The 19,431-nt window shown below is 48.0% G+C and overlaps 1 protein-coding gene across 3 annotated transcripts in view; it reads left to right on the forward strand.

The window, feature by feature from the left end:
* The window catches only part of SLAMF1 (signaling lymphocytic activation molecule family member 1), a 36,193-nt gene that overhangs the window by 13,503 nt on the left and 3,259 nt on the right, over positions 1 to 19,431 (forward strand). For 2 of the 3 annotated variants that reach the window (XM_019821312.3, NM_001278826.1), the window contains 3 exon segments: positions 6,619 to 6,717; positions 10,642 to 10,715; positions 18,484 to 18,576. In XM_019821312.3, coding sequence (XP_019676871.2) covers positions 6,619 to 6,717; positions 10,642 to 10,715; positions 18,484 to 18,576 — 266 coding nt within the window. 3 annotated transcript variants of the gene reach the window in all.

Raw genomic sequence — 19,431 nt, forward strand, 5'->3', positions numbered from 1 at the left:
GACCATCGCAGAGGATGCGACACCAAGTGGGTTTTGGAGAGTAAATACAAATTACCCAAGCAGGTCAAAGAAAGACATTCCAGGCAGAGGGAAACGCAGAGGCAGCTGGGTCTTGTCCTGTGTTACCCTACAGGCGATCGGAAGCGATAATCGATAGAGGAGTAACACGATCGGCTTTGCATTTCGGAGAGAGATTTCAGTGGTGTGGAGAATAGGTGGGGGCAGGGAAGAGGCGGCAGAAAGAGACACTAGTTATGGGGAAGGGCCACCCTTGCAGTGACCCATCAAGAGATGATGAGGAGTAGCTGTTAGTTTAACAAAGACTTCATACAAGGGAAATTCCAGCCTTGGGACTGAGCGGTGGAGTCTGAGGGTTTATTGGAGATCTCTTCACTGTGCCATTTTTCTGATGACATTTGTCCAGGCTCCCAGTGGTATACTCATCCTTCTTCCAATGGCCACTTCATTATGTTACAGTAAGAAACGTCTTTGTTTGTTTGTTTGTTTGTTTGTTTGTTTGTTTCTGCTGATTCCCAGTGAGCACGGTAAGAAACATCTTAATGTCTCTTGCTAGGAAGCACCTTTATTGCCAAGTCCAAATCTTAGGGTGCTATAAAGCACTCTCGCGAGGTCCCCCAGAGCATGTTGATGGGGGTCGACGGTGTGGGCCTTGCTGTTGTCCTTCGTGACCGTCTTCGGAAAGAGTTACATCTATGCTAGAACGAATAATACAAAACCTTAAGCAATTCAGCTAAAAGGGAATGTCCCTGGGAGCTCCTCTTGGAAAGAAGCTACCTTTCCGTAGATCGCCAACAAGTTGGCTCAGCAAGCCTGGGTTAGCGCAGAGGAAGAGACAGGTGACGCCTGCCAGTGAGCCCCAGGGGCTCCCCCTTTCTAACAAGGCCAGGGAGCACCCACTGCTACCGAGGGCAGAGGCAGGTCCTCTTCATCGTGCACCCAGTCCGGCCGGCGTGACAACAGTGGCGGAAGGGTGGAGCCTGGAAGGTACCTCATGGGCTGGAGCCTTGTCACATGGCCACCCCTGCCGCAAGGGAGGCTGGCCGGCCCTGGGACTGGACAACACTCGTGCTTCCGTGGATGGATGGGGAAAAGTGTGGGCACAGCCAGTAGCCTCTGCAACACAGTGTGGGTGGGATAGGCGGGCGTGAGGGGCTTTTCTGGAACCCGGAAACTCTGTGAAACTGTTCCCTTGGGTGGTCCCGGACCTCAAATTAACGTACGGGTTGTGAGCATCCCCAATTCTGAGTGGAAGCCACCGTCGACGAGAAGGTGTTTTTTGAAGGCTGGCTGACTTCTTCAAGTCGCTGTGCGCTTTTGCAGACGGCCTTGCAGACAGAACCACATGAAAGGCAGGAAGGAGATCTGTTCTCAGACCGTTATGAGAGCATCTCACTACGTCCTGGGGGAGACTACGTTTGTTTCTCAGATTCTTTTTCATTTTCTTCTCTCTCTCCTTGAAGAATGAGGTTTGGCGGACTTGAGGAGGGACAGCTTTTGTGTGTCTGGGGCAATGGACTTTTAGAGGTTAAAAAAAAAAAAAGGCCCCCCATCCTTTGCCTTGGAGGCGTGGCTCCGGGCCAAGTTGTCAGGTGTAAACCACAACCCACAGGGGAGAGGACCAAAGGTGAGGGCTCACAAATTGTGCCGGGGTTCTCGACCAGCCTCCTCAGCGGCTTCGAAGAGGCTCCAGGGGTGGAAAAAGGCCCCACCTCCCATTTAGAAACGTTCAGATGGGATTTCTTTGTGAATGAACAATGGGGCCAACGGGCCCCAGGACCACGTTGCTCTGATTTCGTTCTGAGAGGCCTCACTCACCACAGGACTGAGGAAGAAGAGGGAGAGCTGGAGTTTTCTGTCACAGGAAACGGTGGTTTGAAAATGGGAACACAGGTGGTGCGGAGGCCGCAGGCACACTGTCTCTTCCTGATTCCATTTCATTATTATGAAGCACATGCTAAGTAGGTCAGCGCTCGGTCCCTTTGATTCCACTTCGAGCCATTCAAAAGTGACCCTGCCTTCCTTCTGAGACCTTCTTATATTTAGGGCTCTAATAATTCTTAACCAAAGGATACATGCCAGTCTTCTTTCTATGGCTTTTAATTTAATTTAACTTCCTTTATCTTGTGCTCAGTAAGTGCCCCCCCCCCACATTGTATCAGGTGGTGGGGGGAGGGGGTGCGAATAAAGCTTAACACAGCGTTTACCTTCAAGAATTTACAATCTAGGTGGGACTTCTCTACCTTACCAGGTAGAAAAATCTTATCGTATTAAGAAACTTCGACTAAAATTCCTCTCTGGAAAGGAACGGGGTTTGTTTAGAATTGTACCTTAGTTTAAATGTTAGCGGGCAGGGGCGCCTGGGTGGCTCAGTAGGTTAAGCGTCCGACTTCTGCTCAGGTCATGATGTCACAGCTCGTGGGTCTGAGCCCCACGCTGGGCTCTGTGCTGACAGCTCGGAGCCTGGAACGTGCTTCAGACTCTGTGTCTCCGTCTCCCTCTTTGCCTCTTCCCCACTCATGCTCTGGCTCTCTCTCTCTCTCAAAAATAAATAAACATTAAAAAAAATTTTTTTTTAATGTTAGCGGGCAGGAGGTGACACCCCTCCCCCAAAGAATTCAGCTGTGGGTTAGAGGATTCTGTGCACGAAAGGGGACAGATGTGGCTTGTGCAGACAGAGGAAGAGAAAAAGAAGGTCTGGGCCTGTCAGATGGTGGAAAAACCCACCTGGTTCATGATGGAATCTGTTCCCTGTGACCTTTCAGATCTTCAGCAGAGGATTCACACCCACAAAATCTTGGTGTAGGTTTTTGGCTGTGTGTGTGTGTGTGTGTGTGTGTGTGTGTGTGGAAACTGCTGAAGGCATTGAACCTTGCACCCAGGACAGCCCAGACCACAGCAAGCAGAGCCATAAGAGCAAGTCTTTCGTTGTACAAGGAAGTTATCACCTGACATTGTAGGAATCACGGGCAGCCTGACAGCATTCTGTCCGTATCGATCCAAATTGCTAAGGGCAGGGAGTACCTGACATTTAGTTTCCATACAAGCGTCCATATCACGAGAGAATAGTACCAAACACAGGAGCACCACGTGCAAGGACGCCTGCTAGACAGAGAGAGAAACGAAGTCATAAGCCGACAACAGGATGGGGCTGAAGTGTCGGTGGCCAGAGAAGGGACTCCGGTGGACATGAGATCAAACCCATCGTCTTGTCCTTCCAATCCACCAGCAGGAATTTACCGAGAATGTACTGTGTGCCAAGTCTTAGGACACCAGCAAAAGGGGGAACGAAGTGGCCTCTGAGAGGCTAGCAGCTGGCGGGGGAGTGGAGGCTGGCGGAAGGAGGTGACAGCTGTGCACCTCGTGCTGTGCTCCAGGCACTGCTCTGGGCACCTCCTACAAAGATTTCCTTGGCTCGTCAGAGCGACTGTGCGAACTGGATATTGTCGTGCTCGCTTTGCAGTCGCGGAGACTGAGGCCCCAGAAGTTATGAACAGCCTCTCCGAGATCACAGAGCTATCAGGTGGTAGGTCCAGAATTCGAATCCCTCTGTCTGGTTCCAAATGACCTCACTGAAAGTGATCTGCACCGCAAAGATAATGGCACAACTCAGGTTCTAAGACACACGGCATAAACCAAGGTGCCGCAGAGTCCCGGGGCAGGGAACAAGGAGAGCTGGGACAGGTCAGGGAAACTGACACAGAGGAGGTAGCATTGGCCTGGGCGTCAACACTGGGCAGCTGAAGGTGCGGCGGGAGGAAGGGGAGAGGGCACACCACAGGGCACAAGACGGGGCGGGTGTTGGAGGGAGGGTGTTGAGGGCATGGGCACCTCCCAGGGCTTTCCTCGCGGGGTCCCACCGCCACAGGAGAAAACACAAGACTGTGAAGTCCACAGTTCTCATCCTGCCCAGCTCCGCCATCAACCTCTCTGTGGCTCTGGGCACACCTGTCTGAATCGCAGTTCCCTCAATGTAAAAATTAGTGAGTCGGGTGAGATGATGCTCCAGCTCCTCTAATATTCAAAACCTCTATGGAGCTGTCGCTTAAATCCTCGAACAGGTTCACATTACTTTGCATTCAAAGACTAGGAGAAGAATCCGGGCTGTGAAATCTCAGGATGACGGCCAGCTTGCCTCTCAGATCTGGCTGGATGGGCAGAAGCTGGTCGGTTATGTCATGGGACAAGGACAGCAGATGACGTTCATCCTCACGGCTCCCTGGAAAAGAAACAGGGCTGGCGTTGTTACGTGCTCTGGCCCAGTCATTTGTTCTTCAAGTAACTGTTGTTTTAGCAGGTCCCCAACATACACGAGGGAAGAAGGGAAAGGAAGTCGTCTCACGATAGTCAGACTCGCTGTCACGATTTTCTGGGTCGCCTCCATGGACCCCCGGAACATGGTGGCGCTTGGCTGCTGTCTCTGCTTCTTAGCTTAGGATTTGGGGCACTTCTCCATGCCCCTGGGGTTGGCAACATAAGCCCTGAGTAATCATTCTTTCTTTGTGCTGTCTCAGACACACATGCACCCACACACACACGCCCCACCTGCGAAGAGGGTTCTCAGTGACCACAAGCCATTCAGAGGGGGACCGCTCGCAGGAAGTTCCAACCACAGTGGTGTCTCCATGCTTAAATCTTAGGCTTGATATTAATCCAGGAGCCTTACAGCCACTCTCTGCTTGCACCCTGGCTCTTTGATCAGGTCACATGGCACGCCTGTCCGCTGGAGTTGGTAACTGGCAGGGTGAGAGCTTCTTCAGTCTGGGGAAGAGGGTCAATAATCAAGAGGGTCAACTGCTTACAAAGCCAGTTCAGTGAGGTTCCTTGGGATGCCTTGATGTGTGAAAGGCCTAGGAAGCAAAAGGAGGAATCTTTTCAAACCCTGGAGGCAACCTCTGGTGAGCCATCGGGCTGAAGGCCCACTTGGATCTTGCCTTTTATCGATGCCCTGAGACTTTAGCCTGTAGCTTTGGCCAACTCTGTGAATGTCACAGGTCAACTGTGTGAGTGACGCTTGTAGGGACTCTGCTCCTCTACAACCCACCTATTCCTTCATCTCAACATCTCCCCCCACTCCCCCGCAATCCACCCCAAGTTCAACAACAAGCAGGCCGATTCTACAATCATCCTTATAAACTACCCTGACCCATTAATGCCGACACCTGCCCTTATGCCATAGCTGGCCCTTCAATCCCACGGGTTTGAACTGGGTGGATCCACTTATATACAGATTTATTTTTATTTTTTTTACAAATACAATACAGTATTGGAAATAGATCTTCTCTTCCTTACAGTTGTCTCAACATTTTCTTCACCTTTCTTTACTGTAAGAACGGCATCTAATACATATAATACGTCAACTCTCTGTGTTACCAGGAAGGTTTCTGGTTAACAGTAGTTTTTGGGGAATCAACTAAGTTTTGGGGGAACTTAACTGGTTAACAGTTAAGTTTTTGGGGAATCAAAAGTCACACATGGATTTTCAACTGTGTCAGAGGGCCGGTACTCCTAACCCCCCAGGCTGTTCAAGGGTCAACTGTGTTTAGAGCCTTAATGCTGTTACTTTACTTAAAATCCTGGTGCTTCAGGTAATGATCCCACTGTTCATTACCCTGGGGTAACTCACCCCGAGCCCATAAGCCTCTCTGACTCTCCCCGAAGTCTGTCTCCAACACTCAGCCACATTTGTACCCCTAGACCGATCTCTAGTATTCGAGGGTCTCCATGCCTGCTTCCTTCCACACAAAAGGGGAGTAATGAGAACCTCCCAGGGCTGTTGTGAGGGCTGTATCTATTAATACACATGATGCCCTAAAAATAAAGCCTGGCTCATCGTCCGTTACTACCTCAATAAGCTAAATGTCTTGTTTGCTGGGACTCAGGTCTCTTTTGCTCTTTTCCAAGGTACCGCTCCTGGCTCAGAAGGATTTGGTGAAATGGGTAAAGGAGAGAAAGCATTAAAAAAAAGGGGCGGGGGTGCTCTGTGACTTTGAGCCTGCTGACTGCCACTCAAGGGCTCATGTTAAGCCTGGGGATCGCTGAGAGGAAAATGTACGTGCTTTTCTTTCAGTTCGGGTCCAGTGGCCTCAGTAAAGTTATTTGCATGGAAGGACGATCATAGCACCATCGTGTTCATTTTTAAGAGACAGAAATTGGTCGTTCTTCCTCCCAGCGTCTCATGACAATGGTGTGGGGGTGTGGGGGTGTGGGGGTGTGGGGACAGTGGGCAGTACCCATGTGTTCATTCAACCAAAATGGATGCAGGACGCATGAGGTTTAACACTAGGGAAACGGGAAGAGAGGTTGACTTGGGACAAAGATGAGTCTGATTTGAGCCATGTGGCCATCAAGGTGCCCATCAGGCATTTGAGCGGAAAAATCTTTACGGAAATTAGGAAAATGGAGTGTGGAGAGAGGAATAAGGATAAGAGAACAGGTGGGGAATCTTCGGTGATCTGAAGCCGCTATCTGAAACCATCAGAGTGGATGTCTCCCCCGAGAATAGAGAACGAAAACATGAGGCTTGGTCTCCCCACTTCCGGGAAGGATGTTTTTAAACTCGCAGTACTGTTGAGATTGCCCTTTGACCTTTTTTTTCAGAACTAAGACCCTGGGGACTGTATGTCGGGCTGTCCTCAGGGGCCGTCATTGGTGTCATCTTGACGCTCAAAGTAGCAGTGCTGCTGTTGAGAAGAAGAGGTAGGTGTCAGTGAAGAGGCTCATATCAGATTCTGCGGTAAGCAGGGACGGCTCCCCACAAGCAAAGACCTGCTTGCACCCCTTAGCACGCTTTTTTCCACAAAGCACCTTTGCGATAACTAAATACACATATCCTGGGGCCTTGCTCAGTTCGGTCGAAATCAGCATGTCTTTTTTTTTTTTTATGTTAATTTATTTATTCGGGGGGCGGGGCGGAGAGAGAGGGAGAGAGAGAATCCCCAGCAGCCCCAGTGCCGTCAGCACAGAGCCCAGCTTGGGGCCTGATCCCATGACCCGGGTATCACGACCTGAGCCGAAACCAAGAGTCGGACGCACTGAGCCTCCCGGGTGCCCCGTGATTCAACACATGTCTTGATCCCCTGTGTTGGGCTGTGGGAATGGAAAGAGGGATGAGCCACAGGTGTCTAACGCGGGAGGCCTTACACAGATCGTTCTCATTCCGTATGCCTCGCTCTGGTGTAGACGTAGATACAAGATGCTGAAGGGGTCCAGAGGCTTAACAATGTTCACCAGACGCAGAATCCAGGGGACTCCTGGATTTCATTCAAGAAACGTCAGAATTACTGACTAATAAAAAGGCACTCATCCAAGGGTTGAAACCTTTCTATAACTTCTTTTTATTCCCGCAATATCCTCTGCAAATCGTTTCTACGTGACTCAGCAACGGGGTAACAGACGCAGAGAGAGGCTACGTGACTCGTGCGAGTTCACCCAGCCTGTTAATGAGAGACCAGAACTGACACCCACCCCCCAGGGCGCGTGCCACGGGGAAGGTCCACGGGTCACCGGAAGGCAGCGGAGGGAATGCTCTTTACTAAAGATTTGTGCACAAATTCTGCCTCACCTTGGAAAACGGTACCATTTGCGAGTTGCTTAAGGCCAGACCAAATGATACGGAAGGTCACCCGGGATAGCTCTGAAGGCCCCATTACTTCTTTGCAGGTTAAGTACCTAGAGGTAGGGTCTCTTGGCCTCCCCTCCAAGTCGTCCCCTGATTCCACATCAGGGAGCAATGCGCTCAGTCCCACTCGCCTCACCCGCCCATACCACGGTCCCACAGGTCCAGTTTCCTGGGCTGGCCGTCCCGTGGTGAGGACGGGACTTGATTTTCATGCCACGAAGCTGATGGCTGATCTTATTTGCCAAGTAGATCGGTCACGTGCGACCTTCTCAAAAAAGCCCTTACCGCAGCACCCTGAGTCGGGTTGGCTTGCATGAAAAAAGTCAAGATCACAGCCCAGCCACCTACTTTTGTCTCATTTCCTCCATCTAAGAGTTAGCTGGGGAGGGGTTGGGGTGGGATGATTCAGACAGAAACCATGATGAGAGCCTAAGGGTATGGGGCAAGGCACCCACATTTGGTCTAGATAAGAAGGAAACGGCGAGATACCAGGATTGAGGACCCTGAGATTAACACGAATGCCGTCACCTCTGAGATGCCGCCTGACTCTGAAGCTCTGCAAAGGGTCTCCCTAGCAATTTCATGCCCAGAATACACTGCTCCAACACACGGGGTCGGGCACTGGCCAAACTTACATTCACACGCAGACTCGGCCACTGACGGGCTGGGTAACTGAATCAGTGAGGTCTCCCCTGCAAAACAGGGGTGAAGTTATGTAAGGTGCGGTGTTGTGGGGATCCAGGAGTCCATACGCCCAAAACACCGAATACGGGGGTGTCCACAGACAGATGGTGGGACACGGACAGATGCACGACAGATGGACAGATACATACACGCTAGACAAATCTCATAAGGGAGTGAATTCAAACACCAATGGTTTAAGTCCTATCACCAGCAGATGTGGCCGCATCTGGGAACAGCACTCAGGACAAGCCCATGAAGCCTGGGTAACAAAGGACAACTTTGTCCTTCAGGCCACGGCTGGAAAGGACGTTAGACATTCTCCATCTGAATTTTACGGTTAAAGTAAGAGAAGAGACCCAATTCGGTGGCAGGTTCTGTCCAATGCCACTCAGCCAGTGAAGACTAGGGAGTAGCTACCCTCACTCTAAGGCCACGATGAACATTTTCATTCGGCCCCAGGGCCTCACTGACTGAGCTGAGTTGAGCTGACTCCCAAAACCTGCTCTGGAGCTAGGAAGGACACTGTGCGAACGAACGATCTTGAACGATCAGTGTTTCTCTCGGACGCGGCGTTTCAGCCTCCCTTTTTCCATCTGTCTGAGCATTCGGGGCTGTCCCCACAATCACCCGTTTCGGCCAGAAGCTGACCCGAGAGTCGAAGTCCCTCAAGACGGGTGTCTGTTCTCCACTGTTTGTTCCCCTACAGACTGAGCACAGGCCAGGGCGGGCGCGGCTAACTTTGCAAACACTCTCACAGACCCAACCTGTGCCCCCCTCTCGTTACCCCATCTGTCACCCCCAAGCCCCAGCCTCCGTTCTGCACACTCGGCAGCCAGTATCAATCCTGGCCAAAAAGTAAAGCCGGAACCACCAGGCACTCCATGCACACCCCCCACCCCCGGACACAAGCACATCCTACGCGGACGTTCTTTGAGAGCTTTGAGCTTCCCCTTCTACTCCAACGATCATATATTCTCATGTGGCACCTTCTAGCACCTTCACCGCATACATACATTTTCGGCCTTCCCCTTCCAAATAAAAGCTACCGCTCCTCGGTGCTATTCCCTCAGGGACTGGCTCCTCATTTTTTTAAGAAGATTAATTGACTGGCGTTAAAATAAGTCCAACCTAAAGACCCTGTGTGATTTCCTCTGGGTCAAGCCTCCATTGCTTCTGCCAGGACTTGGCAAGAGTCCCCCAATTAGCCTCCATGCTTTAGTCTGGGACTTTCACCACGCTTCTCACCCCTGCACGAAGCGCATAAAGAACTCGAGAACAGGGGCGCCTGGGTGGCTCAGTCGGTTGAGCGTCCTCGGCTCAGCTCAGGACTTCCCGGTTTGTGAGTTCGAGCCCCGTGTCGGGCTCTGTGCTAACAGCTCAGAGCCTGGAGCTTGCTTCAGATTCTGTGTCCCCGCCCCTCCTTCTCTCTGCCCCTCCGATGCTCATGCTCTGTCTCTCAGACTGTAGGTATGCGACATTCCTGTAATTGCACAGGGTCGGTCTGGAAGGATATATGTCGAGCTTAAAAGCGATCGTTTCTGGACATGAAATTGCCTTGGTTGGGGTAGGGGACGAGGGATGTACTTTTGACCTTATGCAATTTTAATTTTTGTAATGAGAATGAATTATTTTCATAATTTAAAAAGACAAAATTCAAAAACTGGCTAACTGTTAAAGTGTCCTGCAATGAATTAAATTCCGGAGACCTTAGGCTCTGAGCAAAGTTTCCGGGTGGTGGGTGTTCGAATGACGCTGTCCCTTTATTTTCCGATCAGTCCTGGGGGATCATCCGTCTTGTACCCCCTTCCTCTACACATGCACAAAGTGTCCCAGAAACAGAGGGTTGAGTGAGAAAGCTGAACCAAGCCCCGTGCTACAAGTGGGAGAGTATGCAAGCGTCATAAGCCCCGTCCTCAAAGCACTTAGAATCCTGGGAGGAGACCAGATATGCACATTAAACATTAGAGATTAAAATAATTGAATGGCATTCCAATTCCATGTAACACATACTGGGAATTTTCTATGGACCAGGCACTGTTCTAAATACTTGACAGATGACATCTCATGGGACCATCACAACAGCCCTGTGGGGGAAGATACTTCAGTCCCATTTCTCAGAGAAATAGAAACAGAGAGATCAAGTAACCAACCTCATGTCATGTGACACATATACAGGGGGTTTGGGACTTGGTGTTTATTCCTTTGGTACTCCTGGGGAAGGGAAGGGTATGCGGTGGGGGGGTAAAGACCACATAGGTCTGAGTGGAGTTCTCTGGGTAGGCCACAGAGAGATAACCACTGTGATTTCTTTTCCCCAGGTAAAGCAAATCATTACCAGCCAACCACAGAAGCAAAAAGCCTTACTATCTACGCCCAAGTCCAGAAATCAGGTGTAAGTTCTAGACTTTCTTTGTCCGAGGTGGGCCTGTCGTGTTTCCGTGGGATTCCTGGCCAGTCCGTCTTGCATGCCTGACGTTCGTGGTTCTCCATGGGTTCCGGAGCAGAGGAAATTAGGGAAGCAGAAGTCAAGAACAAGAGCTCTCCAAAAAGGCATTAAACTTCAATGTCCGATGGGGCTATTTATTATTTGAAATGATGAAAACACTGGGTAACCTGGGCATCTGTGTCTTCATAGGGGGAGAACGAGGAAGCAAGAAACCCATGATAGACGACTCCTCTAGCTGTGGTGTTCCAGGTGTCTGTGGGACCCTGTTACCTAACTCGCCCTTCTCAAGAGACAGGGGGGCAGGCCTGAGGACAGAGGGAAGGTTTAGAGAGGCTGTGGTATGATGTGTTGGTCTGACGCAAGTGTAGGAGTTTGCAAAGCACCATAGAGACAGGGAAGGAGGATTTGAGGATTCTGGCTGGACAGATGGCTCGTCATGATAAAGTCAGGATGCAGCTATGTGAGAAGTTAGAGGGAGGCTAACGGAATACAGTTAGCCAGGAAGATATTCTAGTTTTTCAGACGTGAAGGCAATGCTAGGTGATGTACAAGGCAGAATCTGGTCATGCAGAGGAAGCAAATTCTGGAGTAAAGGGCATGAAGGTGAAGACAGCTTTGATTAACACCTTGGAAAATTGCATCAGATGGGAAGGCATTTCTGATAACCAGGGATGGACTCTTGGCCGAAGCTCTTATTTCTGCTGCCCCCTGGTGGCCTGGAGGGTTTAATACATAGGCCATCACTATGTCTGACAGCCAAGTTCCATTTGACAATGGGAGACCTGGGGCACCTGGGTGGCTCAGTCAGTTGGGCGTCCTACTTTGGCTCAGGTCATGATCTCATTGTTCATGAATTCGAGCCCTAGCGTAGGGCTCTGTGCTGACAGCTCAGAGCCTGGAGCCTGCTTGGGATTCTGTGTTTCCTTCTCTCTCTCTCTGCCCCTCCCCTGCGCATGCTCTGTCTGTCTGTCTCTCTCTCTCTCTCTCTCTCTCTCTCTCAAAAATAAATAAACAAACAAACATTAAAAATAGGAGAGTCCCGGAGCACCTGGGTGGTTCAGTCGGTTAAACTTTTCACTCTTGGTTTCGTCACAGGTCATGATCTCATGGTTTGTGGGTTCAAGCCCCACATCGGGCTCTGTGCTGACCGCACAGAGCCTGCTTAGGATTCTCTCTCTCCCTCTCTCTCTGCCCCTCCCCTGCTTGCTCTCTCTTTCTCTCCGAATAAATAAACTGAAAATATGTGTGTGTGTATATATATGTATATATGTATATCTGTATATATGTATAGGAGAGTCCCAAGACAACCTCTCCCTTGCATTTACATGCTTAGATGGCTGGCTTCAACTTTAGCCTTCCCTGCCCACTCCGTGTGAGGCTGCTGGCGTCTGTCTTCTTACGAAGTCATGCGAAGTGTGACTGTCGGCTCAGCGAATTACCCCATTGTGGAATCTAGTAAAGCAAACCTTCCCGCCTTGCTTTTCTCCAACAATTTTTTGACTCTTCCCGACCCTTTGTACTGACACGTGTATTTCAGAATCAGCTTCTCAAGTATCACAAAAGGGGGGGAAAACCCATTAGGATTGCATTGAATCTACACATCCATTTGAGGAGAAATTACGTCTTTCAGTATCGAGTGCTGTAATACTGTATTAACTACCACCCAGATCAGGGAACAAAACATTGCCAGCAACGCCCACAAGACCTCCTAGTGCCCACCCCCTCGTCTCTAGTCTCCCTCCCCTCGCCAAACATACCGCTATCCTGACTTCTAAAAATATACTTTAGCTCTCTCTCTCTTCCTTTAACTTTATAAAAATGGAGTCCTGCCGTATTTTTCCTCTTGGGCCTGGTTTTGGTTTTGTTCTGGGCTTTTTGGGTTTTTTGCCCGGTATTACTTTCACGAGATTCGTATGTCTTTGTGCTTGGTATATAATACGTTCGTTTTCATCGCTTCATTTATAGAATATCAGCGTACGGATATACTAGAGTTTACCTAGTTGACGATTGATGGACATTTGGGTTATTTCCAGTTTGAGACTATTATAAAAATTCCAACCATGAACATTCCTATGTGTGTCTCTTGGTAGATACGTGCAGATATTTGTGTTTGGTATGTATCTAGAAGTAGAATTGCTGAATCATAGGGGATGCATATCCTCAAATTGGCTGCATAAGGCCAAACTTTTTTTTCAAAGTGAGCGCACCAATTTTCTTTTAGGCCAGCTCTGCCTTCTAATCAAAACTGGGTGTTATTGGCCTTCAAAAAAATTGCTTTCATGTTTATTCATTTTTGAGAGAGAGAGAGGCACAGAGCACGAGCAGGGGAGGGGCAGAGAGAGAGGGAGACACAGAATCCGAAGCAGGCTCCAGGCTCTGAACTGTCAGCCCAGAACCCAGTGTGGGGCTCAAACTCACGAACTGTGAGATCACCACCGGAGCCAAAGTCAAACGCTTAACTGGCCGAGCCACCCAGGCGCCCCTGGCCTTTTAATTTTTGGTCATTGGATGTGTCTTTTTATAGCTTTATTTTAAATTTCCCTAATTATTAAGGAAGCTGAGCAACACTTCTTATGTTTATTGGCCATATTAATATCCTCTTTCTTGAAGTGCCTGTTAAATCTCTTACCCATTTTCCTTTGAACTTCAGGCTTTTTAGAATGGATTCGTGTAAGTTCTTTAAATATTTTTAGCTTTTTGGCAGTTACATGTTAGCAGATACCTTCACCCATTCTGTGGCTTGCCTTTGCAATTTCTCGGTGATACCTTCTGATAAAGAAAAGTTGTTAACTTTAGCGTAGAACAATTCAGTAGCCTCTTCCTTCATAGATGGAGCTTTGTGTCCCGTTGGAGAAATCTTTTTCTCTCCTCCCGGGTAAGGAAGATATTCTCTGTCATTCTAAAGACCCTACGGCTCATCTTTCACATTCTATCTGTTATGTACCTGAAAATGAGTTTTGAAGTATGGAGTGAAATGGGTCAGGTTTCATTTTTCTCCAAATGGATATCCTATCAACCACGTTTTGAAAAGATTGGCCTTGTCCTCATCCCACCACTGCCCCCCCCCCCCCCAGTGCTACCTTCATCACAAATCAAGGCTCCACATAGTGAGGATCAAATTTTTTTTTTTATTCTCTTTTTGCTCCATTGGCTTGTTCATTTGTGCCTGTGCCTGGACCATGCTGTCTTTATAGACCGGTCATTACAGATTCATTCTAAGTTTGATACCTGGCAAAATGTCTTCTCCCTTGTTCTTGTTCTCCCTCAAGAGGTTCTTGGCCATTTTTGGTCCTCGGCATTTTCATAGATACTTTAGATTCAGTTTGTCAAGTTCCACCTAGAAATCCTGCTGGAATTTTAATCAGAACTGCACTGATCACTTGAGGAGACCATACGTGTTTATAGCATTGAATCTTTCCATTCGCAAAATAATATATCCTTTCCATTGTGTCAATCTTTTTTAATTTCTCTAAACGAAGTGTTGTAGGTTTTGTGAGAGGACTTTTCCATCATAGTTTATTACTTGGCGTTGGGACAATTGATATTTTGAATATTGTCATCTTTTTAAAAATCTTTAGTTTCTGTATATTATTGGTACATAGAAATACAATTCATTTTTGTATTTTAACCTTATATTTGCAGCATTGCTAGCCTTACTTAAAATTCTAGTCATTTGTCTCTAGATGACTTGGGTTTCTTCTGTACACAACTGTACGATCTGCAAAAAAAAAAATACAGTTTATTTCATTTTCAAATCACGTAACTTCTCTTTCTTCTTGCTTTACCGGCTGAGGTGCCTTGTCCAGTATGGAATGGAAGTGTTAATAGAAGGGTCCTTGGATGGTCCCAAACTGACAAGGGACACTTTCAATATCTGACCATTAAATATGGTTTTTGCCGAAGGTTCTTATAGCTGCCGTTCTATTTAATTGAGAATGTTTTCTTCTACTGCTGGTTTGCTAAGGAATCGATGTTGAATTTTATCAACATTCTGCATCTATTGATATGATCTTATGGATTTTTTAATTTTTATTTCTTAAGCGTTTTTAATTATTTTATTTTATTTAAAAAATTTTATTTACAACCAAGTTAGTTAACATATAATCTAATAATAGTTTCAGGAGCAGAAGTTAGTGATTCGTCACTTACATACAACACCCAGTGCTCATCCCAGCAAGTGCCCTCCTTTAATGCCCACCCCCCATCTAGCCCATCCCCCCATCCAACACCCTGCCAGCAACCTTCAGTTTGTTCTCTGTATTTAAGAATCTCTTATGGTTTGCCTCTCTTTCTGTTTTTATCTTATTTTTCCTTCCCTTCCCCAATGTTCTTCTGTTTCATTTCTTAAATTCCACATATGACTGAAGTCATATGATATTTGTCTTTCTCTGACTGACTTATTTCACTTAACATAATACATTCTAGTTCCATCCATGTTGTTGCAAGTGGCAAGATTTCATTCTTTTTGATCACCGAGTAATATTCCATTGTGGAGATATATATATATATATATATATATATATATATATACACACATATATATATCCGTGGATATATATATATATATATGTATATATATATATATATGTGTATATATATATATATATATATATATATATATATATATCACGTCTTCTTTCTCCATTCATCAGTCAAGGGACATTTGGGATCTTTCCACAATTTGGTTATTGTTGATAGCGCTGCCATAAACATTGGGGGGCATGTGCCCCTTCAAATCAGCATTTTTGTAGCCTTTGGATAAATACCTACTAGTGCAGTTGCCGGGTTGTAGGGTCGCTCTATTTATCTCACGAGCCACACTGATTTGTAAAGACTATCCCACTTTTGCAGTCCCGGAATAGAAGCAATGTAGTCTGCTCCTTTTAAAATACTTCTGGGTTTTATTTCGTTAATATTTTCTTAAGAGGGTGCTGTCGGTGTCCTGTTTAGGTTTCCGAGGGGAATTGGCCTGCAATTTTCCTTTCTTGTAACTGCCTGGTGAGGTTTTGACACCAAGATTATGAGTGGGAGCTGCATGTTAGTTTCCTAGTGTCGCTGTAAGAAATGTCTACGGACTTGGTGGCTTAAACCAGAAAAAGCTATTCTCCAGTCGTGGAGGCCAGAAGTCCAAGCTGAAGGTGCTGACAGGGCCACGCTCCCTCTGAAACTTGCTTTTCCTCTTCTAGCTTCTGGTGACCCTGGGCATCTTTGGCCCTGGTTGGCTTGTAGCTACAGAACTCTAATTTCTGCCTCCTTCTCTGTGTCTCTGGGTTTTCTCCGTCCCTGTCTCTTCAGAGGATGGTCCTAAATCCAGTGAGGAGCGTAATCCAGTAATCCAGTAATCCAGCCTGACCTGAGTTTGAAATCCTTACTTTAATTACCTTTGCAAGGACCCTATGCCAAATAAGGTCACATTTAGAGATTCTGGATGGACCTGACTTTTTTGGTGGGGGGTGGGGGTCACAGTTCAACCCACCACATGGTGTATTTCCTTTGGGCAGGATAAATATTATCGTTCCCCTTAAATTTTCGGCAGGGTTCCCGGGTGAAGCTCTCTGAGCCAGGAGTTCCTTTGAGGAAGGGTTCTTTTAAATTATATTTTTATTATTCCGTTCTCCTCCCCTTTTAGTAATGAAGCAATTTTTTTTTCTGTTCTTTAGTTGCTACCCTAGAAATGATAAAATACATCCTTGACTCACCAAAGTCTAATATTTATTCTCTCCCTGGACAAGACTTCATCTTCGTTTGAAGTTCCCCTTCTGATTTATGTGCCTTTTTTGATTTTTTTTTAAAGTTTATTTCTTTTCAGAGAAACAGAGAGAGATGGGGTGAGTGGGGGAGGGGCAGAGGGAGTGGGTAGAAGAGAGAATCCTGCACTATTGGCGCTGAGCCCAATGCAGGGTTCGAACCCACAAACCTGTGAGACCGTGACCTGAGCCAAACACAAGAGCTGGGCACTCAACCGATGGAGCCACCCAGGTGCCCCTTGGCCATTATGCAATTTCATGTACGTTTTAAACATAGGAGACATATTGTTTTACGCATCAACATGTATTTACACTTCCCTACGTGTTTACAATTTTCTTTGTTCATATTTCCAATGCCTGTATGATATCATATAAAGACTAATTATGTGGACAATGAGGAAATATGAACATTTGCCTTGTTCTTATTTGCAATGGCGGTATGTTCCCATGATAAAGACCAGGGTACCTGGGAAAATTATCTAACACACGTCTACTGTCTGCCAGGGAACTCTCTAGGTCTTACCAGGACTGCTACCTTGCACAGCTCATGGGGACACTGCTCACAAAGACTATGTGAGAATAACACCCCTGGAGTTTCTCGGAGATCATGCTCCCTGGACTCAAACACCCCTGGAGTTTCTTGTAGATCATGCTTCCTGGCCTCATGCCCTAACTGAAGACACCAAGATACCAAAATGCACTAAGCCGTTACAACTATGTTTAAAATAATTCCGTAAATCCAGCTTAAAATCCTGAAGGGAAATCTAGCAACGTGCCAATAGCCATGCCAAGTGGTGAGACTATAGATGGTTTTCTTTATACCTGTCTCTTTTCCCAATCTTCTTTTTTTTTTAAATTTTTAAATGTTTTATTTATTTTTGAGAGTGAGAGCACGAGAGGGGGAGGGGCAGAGAGAGGGGAACAGAAGATCTGGGGGCGCCCGGGTGGCTCAGTCGGTTAAGCGGCCGACCTCAGCTCAGGTCATGATCTCACAGTTCGTGAGTTCGAGCCCCGCGTCAGGCTCTGTGCCGACAGCTCGGAGCCTGGAGCCCGCTTCGGATTCTGTGTTTCCCTGTCTCTCTGCCCCTCCCCCGCTCACCCTTTCTCTCTGTCTCTGAAAACTGAATAACATTAAAAAAAAATTAAAAAAAAAAAAGGTCTGTAATGGGCTCTGTGCTGACAGCAGCAAGCCTGATGCGAGGCTCAAACACACGAACCATGACGTCATGATCTGAGCTGATTTTCGCTCAACCAACTGAGCCACCCAGGCAGCCCCTCTCCTTTCCCAAACTTCTTAACTTCTCCCCCCGTGCCTCTAAGTCGGTGGGACTCCTGGCTTTGATACTCTTGCACGTGCACGTAGGAAAGTGTTAAGTCTTTCTGAGCCTTAGCGTCCCCATCGGTGACGTGTCGCTACGAGACTGAACAGAGTGGATGTGAGCCCGATGTGGCGTCTGCGGAAAAGTTCGTAAACTGGCACCTCTGGATACGTGTGCCTATTGTTAAGTTCAGTACTTGGACGGGAAAGAGAAGTCTCGGGAAGCCGTGTCAGAGGAAGGAATAGTACGAACAGCAGTGTGGGAAGGGATGAGCTCTGTGTGCTGTCGGTGACAGGAACGAGACAGATCTTATGAAGACCCCGTTCCCTCCAGCTGCCCTCATGGGAGCCACGGCGATGCCAGTTCACCATGAGGAAGACTTTTAAGACATCTGGGAGGAGCTCACGGTGACGTGGGCTGCCTCACCAGACTGTGAGCTCCGCAGTGTCGCCTAGGGCGTCCAAGCAAAGCCCCGAGAGCTGAATTCCAGGGAATTTGGAGGGACCTTTCCACCAGGGAAGGTGGCTGGGCCAATGGACTCTGAGGGGCTTTCAGCTCAAAGCTTCTGGACCTTGGGCTTTTCCATGGGGCGGATCTGGTGGAATCCACTGCCCGGCTGATTTCCTGCTTTCTTTGCTTCTCTTCTAGTCCATTCAGAAGAAACCTGATGCCCCGTCAGCTCAGGACCCCTGCACCACCATTTATGTCGCTGCCACAGAACCTGTCCCAGAGCCTGTCCAGGTGAGGAACCGGTCTGGGCCTCCTCTCTGCAGGGAGGGAAGAGGCCATCTCCTGAAGCGGAGAAGGCAGGCCCTGGCACGTGGGTCACCAGGAGCCTCTGTGGCTGCGGGACTTCCAGGAGACCCCTCCTGGATGCTCACCTGGGGACATAGCTCTCTCTGTTCCCTAGTGTTTCCCTGAGGGTTGTCCAAGAACCCCATCGGCATCGGCATACATGTATTTGCTAAAAATTCATTTTCCTGGGGCTTTCTACCGGGTCAATCAGAATGTCCATGCTGAGTAACCAGGCATCTCTACATTAAACAGCAACCTCCCCAGGTGGTCCCAGAGCACTTTGACATTTGGGATTTGCATCTTGCATCCAGGAGTCCAGCTGCAGAACAGAATCACGGGGGGGGCTTTGTTAAAAGGCTCGGGCGAGGCTCCATCCAGTCCCATCTCACCAGAAGGTCTCAGAGTGGCACTCTGCCTGGCGTGAGCCCAGAGGACCCTGTGGCGTGTGGCCCAGACTGAGCCTCGCCGGCTCCTCCCACTGCAAAATGACCATGGATTAAACTGGCTTGATGGGAACTATGCCTTTTCCTAAATGGACAGAAATTCTGGGCTGAAATCTTGGCTCTAGTGGGGCTCTATATTAAATAAAGCATTTTCTTTTTTTTTTTTTTAATTTTTTTTTCAACGTTTTTATTTATTTTTGGGACAGAGAGAGACAGAGCATGAACGGGGGAGGGGCAGAGAGAGAGGGAGACACAGAATCGGAAACAGGCTCCAGGCCATCAGCCCAGAGCCCGACGCGGGGCTCGAACTCACGGACCGCGAGATCGTGACCTGGCTGAAGTCGGACGCTTAACCGAC

This window comes from Felis catus, chromosome F1 (assembly GCF_018350175.1).
Source record: "Felis catus isolate Fca126 chromosome F1, F.catus_Fca126_mat1.0, whole genome shotgun sequence".
In the NCBI taxonomy this organism is placed as follows: domain Eukaryota; kingdom Metazoa; phylum Chordata; class Mammalia; order Carnivora; family Felidae; genus Felis; species Felis catus.